We start from the raw sequence: 4,222 nt of genomic DNA, 5'->3' as shown, positions 1-4,222 counted from the left end.
AGTCCTCCAGTCCTTGACCTTTCCAGACTTGAACAATTTTACCCCTTATGTTTATATTCCTTGTAAAACAATACAAAATAACCAACAAACAATACAAAAGTTAAGATTGACAATTTAATAGGATATCATATTTTAACAATATAACAAACTTCAAGCGAATACTTGTTTTCCTAAAAAAAACTTGTTGGTCTTCAATATATTCACGAATTTGTAAAATCAAAGCTCCAACATGAGCATCGATAGCGGATTTCCTTAGCTAAGTTTTGTGGATTCTCAATGGGTTGTTAGTAATATCACCAACATGGGTTTCAATTATTACAGTATACTTGCATGATAACTAGTTGATAATAGCTGGATGGATTTCAAAACTTCTGCCAACATGCATATCTTGAAAATGAGCAACTTTAAAAAAAAAATCATCTCAATCTGAATTATGAATGAAAAGTTATAACATCACGATGGGATGGTACTCAACAGAATGAAACAAAATCCATGACTGAAGTTATAGATACGAATGTTGATGTATGTAAGAAGAAAACTAGTAGATAAAAAAGCCTTTAGTAATATATAGGTATGCATTTAGGGGGTGTTTGGGATTGATTATTTAAAACAACTTATATTTTTTTTTATATAAAATTGTTTATCAACTTATACGGTGGCAAAGTGGAGTTTTATAAAAAAAAGTGTTTGGATTAGCTTATGATGGTACCACACTGGATAAGCTGATAAAATAGATAGAGATACCCTTTTCTTTTATCATCCAAACACTAAAACTTCTTATTGTCGGTACCACACTGAAATAAGTTAATAAGTTAAAAGAAGTAACTCATTAAAAACTTCTTATTACTGGTACCACACCGAAATAAGTCAATAAGCACTTTAAATAAGCAATCCCCAACACGCCCTTAACCTATATTTTGTTTTAATTCATTCAAATTTTCATTTTGTCAAAGAAACTAGCAAACCTCATAAATTATTTGATTGTGATATGGTTGATGTAGTTATGAATATTAAACTTCATAGTTTGACTTTCTCAATTTTTGTTTAATCTAAAACTTGTTTCTATTAAAAAAAATAGACAATATTATTTTTAAAATAATCTTAAAAAATCAAAATTGATCAGGATGTAACTGAATTTTCATATTTAATTAAAGATCGTTCCTTAGTATGTTAAACGTGAGATTTTGAACATAGCCTCCGAAATTTTGGGGTCCAAATTTACATGTGTTTAGAGTCTTTTTATCGACCTGTGTAAAACTATAGCCAAAATTATTTAGGCTAAAACCATTAATTGTTTGGTTTTATGTTCAAATCATTAATGGTTTAGGTTTAGTTTCATATTATTAATCGTTTTAGGTTTAGCCCATTTATGCAATGTAATCAAAAGTTTCGGATGTAGCATGGCCTTTAAAAAGATTGGAACGTCCTGATTTAATTTATTTTCATACTTAAACATTATTGAGTATATTTGAACTGTTTAATTATAAATAGACCATCAATCACTGAATGCATGAAAAAAAATGTGCTCTAATTTCCTTGATATGCTACCTTATAAGATATTTGTTTTTATTAAAGAGTAACATAAATATCTAATTTTTTAAACCTACTTTGTTTCAGAAAATATTATGGAACGTAATTCTCAAATAGTTATCTTGTACTGGTTAGCATCAAGAACAATAAAATCTGTTAAGGCCATAAAAAACCAGCTGCATCTACATGCCTTTCTCGTTTAAAGGTCGTTCAAAAAGATAGAAACAAAACTCTTATCGTTTAACAGACAAACCACTTTTTCGTTTATGTTTTGGCTTGAAAGGGTATTCGTGGGTCCATTCTTACGCTACATATCAAGGCTCGAGTTGATTCAACGATAAACTCTTTCGATTTTTCCTTTTACGGTTAACCATACGAACAAAATCGGTTAACCCATAAGTTTATAATAGATCAACCAACCCACAAATTAAAAAAAATTCCAACCATAAGGGTGGTGTCTGATTGGTTTGAGCTTGGGTCCAAAGGTCAAAAGTACCTGAAGGTCCCAGGTTCAAATCCAAGGAGGAATAAAAATCCCTTTGTGGCCACAGAGGTTCAAATGCGATAACTTCTGACCATCTGCAAAGCAGGTGATCGTCCTGAAATTAGTCAGCTCTCATAGCAAGTTGGATATCCATGTTAATAAAAAAAATCCCCGAAATAAACATTATAAAAGGTTGAAAATTTCTCTTAAAAGAATAAATATTAAATTTATTTTGAAAAATTAAAAAAAAAAGTCAACTTGCTTAATGGTTGACCAAGTGATGGGCCAAAAAGCAAAACTTGACATTAATTATATGGTAATGGAAGACTACTTCAAACACGATCTCCATAACCTACATATTATTGTATCCACACGATTTATAAAAAAATATATATGTAAATGATGGATTATTAATTTTATTATCCAAAAAATATAATTAATTTACGAGAAAATCATATATTCAGCGTAGCATTGCGACAAATGACGTGACAAACACGTAAAAATATCTGACGTCGATATTACATTTTGATACTGACGTATTTTCATATAAATAAATATCAACAAAGTTTTGCTTTTAACCATAAGGGTGGCTGATTGGTTTGAGCTTGGCTCCAAAGGTCAAAAGTAACAGGAGGTCTCGGGTTCAAATCCAAGGAGAAATAAAAATCCTCTTGTGGATACGGAGGTCCAAATACGGTGACTCCGGACTATCTGCAAAGCAGGTGGTTGTCTTGGGATTAGTCGGCTCGCAAAGCGGGTTGGATATCCAGATTAATAAAAGAACATATCTTAGACTTGTTCCGATGAGCCAATGGGAGGAGGTTTTTGGTGGCATGGTGACTGTGCCCACTTCCCATGGCGGCCGCCGGCGGTCACCTTGGTTTACATTAAACAAGTCAACGAACCCACTTCACACCTTATTATAAATACACACCACCACCACCACTTCATTCTCTTGCAACAAGAATGGCTTCAAAATCTCATCAATTCAATTCCAACCCTCTCATCTTCCTCCTCCTCGGCCTATCGGCCATCGGAGTTTCTGCCGCCGGAAACGGTGGCATCGCCATCTACTGGGGCCAAAACGGCAACGAGGGAACTCTTGCCGAAGCTTGTGCCACCGGAAAATTCCCCTATGTTAACATAGCATTCCTTAACGTATTCGGCAGCGGCGCCACCCCTCAAATGAACCTCGCCGGCCATTGCAATCCCGCTAGCGGCAGTTGCGTCTCGTTGTCCACTGACATCCGTAGTTGTCAAAACCGTGGCGTTAAACTCATGTTGTCCATCGGTGGTGGCATCGGTACCTATTCACTGTCTTCTAAACTAGACGCCAGAAATGTTTCCTTGTACTTATGGAACGCTTTCCTAGGAGGTAAATCGGCATCGGTGTTCCGACCACTTGGCGATGCCGCATTAAACGGCATTGATCTAGATATCGAACTAGGATCATCGCAGTTTTACGATGATCTAGTTCGATATCTAAAATCATACTGTGGGAGGGGTCAAAAAGTGTATATAACAGGGGCCCCACAATGCCCATTTCCAGATAGGCAGATGGGGTCTGCTTTAAATACTGGGATTTTTGATTACGTGTGGGTTCAGTTCTATAATAATCCTCCATGCCAGTATACTTCTGGTAACACCACAAATTTGATAAGATCGTGGAACCAATGGACAACGTCGATAAGGGCAAAAAAGATATTTATGGGGTTGCCGGCGGCAACACAGGCAGCTGGAAGTGGGTTTATTCCGGCGGAGGTGCTGACGTCTGAGATTCTTCCGGTGATTAAAAGTTCACCAAAGTATGGAGGTATAATGTTGTGGTCAAAATTCTGGGATGACCAAAGTGGGTATAGCTCATCAATTGTATCAGGGGTATAATTGGAATAATACTACTTTTATGTACTTTGTTGAATTATACTTTTTAAACATAAATTGGTAAAATTACACAAAAGGCTAAACTATAACTTTTTCTTTCTTTCTTTTTTACTTTAAATTAAACTATTTTAACCAAATAATCAATAACATCACATAATTTTAATGAAATTAAAAAATATTATATACTTATATATATATATATATAATTATAAATAAATTTATAAACATATATATAATATCTATACACATTTTTTTTCATTAACCTGAATATTCAACCCTTTATGCAAGCCGACTAATCTCAGGAAGTCCACCTGCTTTGCAGGTGGC

At 34.5% G+C, this 4,222-nt stretch overlaps 1 protein-coding gene across 1 annotated transcript; it reads left to right on the top strand.

Moving 5' to 3' along the window:
* The first annotated feature begins 2,980 nt into the window (after positions 1-2,980).
* Positions 2,981-3,921, top strand: LOC112509917 (hevamine-A-like). Its single transcript, XM_025115125.1, has one exon. It carries the CDS (start codon positions 2,981-2,983, stop codon positions 3,896-3,898), a length of 918 nt encoding a protein of 305 aa, XP_024970893.1. The 3' UTR covers positions 3,899-3,921.
* Positions 3,922-4,222: the final 301 nt, after the last annotated feature.

The sequence above is a fragment of the Cynara cardunculus genome, assembly GCF_001531365.2.
Source record: "Cynara cardunculus var. scolymus isolate 2C chromosome LG 3, CcrdV1, whole genome shotgun sequence".
NCBI lineage: Eukaryota > Viridiplantae > Streptophyta > Magnoliopsida > Asterales > Asteraceae > Cynara > Cynara cardunculus.
The sequence above is the reverse complement of the archived record's forward strand: the minus strand, read 5'-3'. Positions and strand labels throughout refer to the sequence as shown.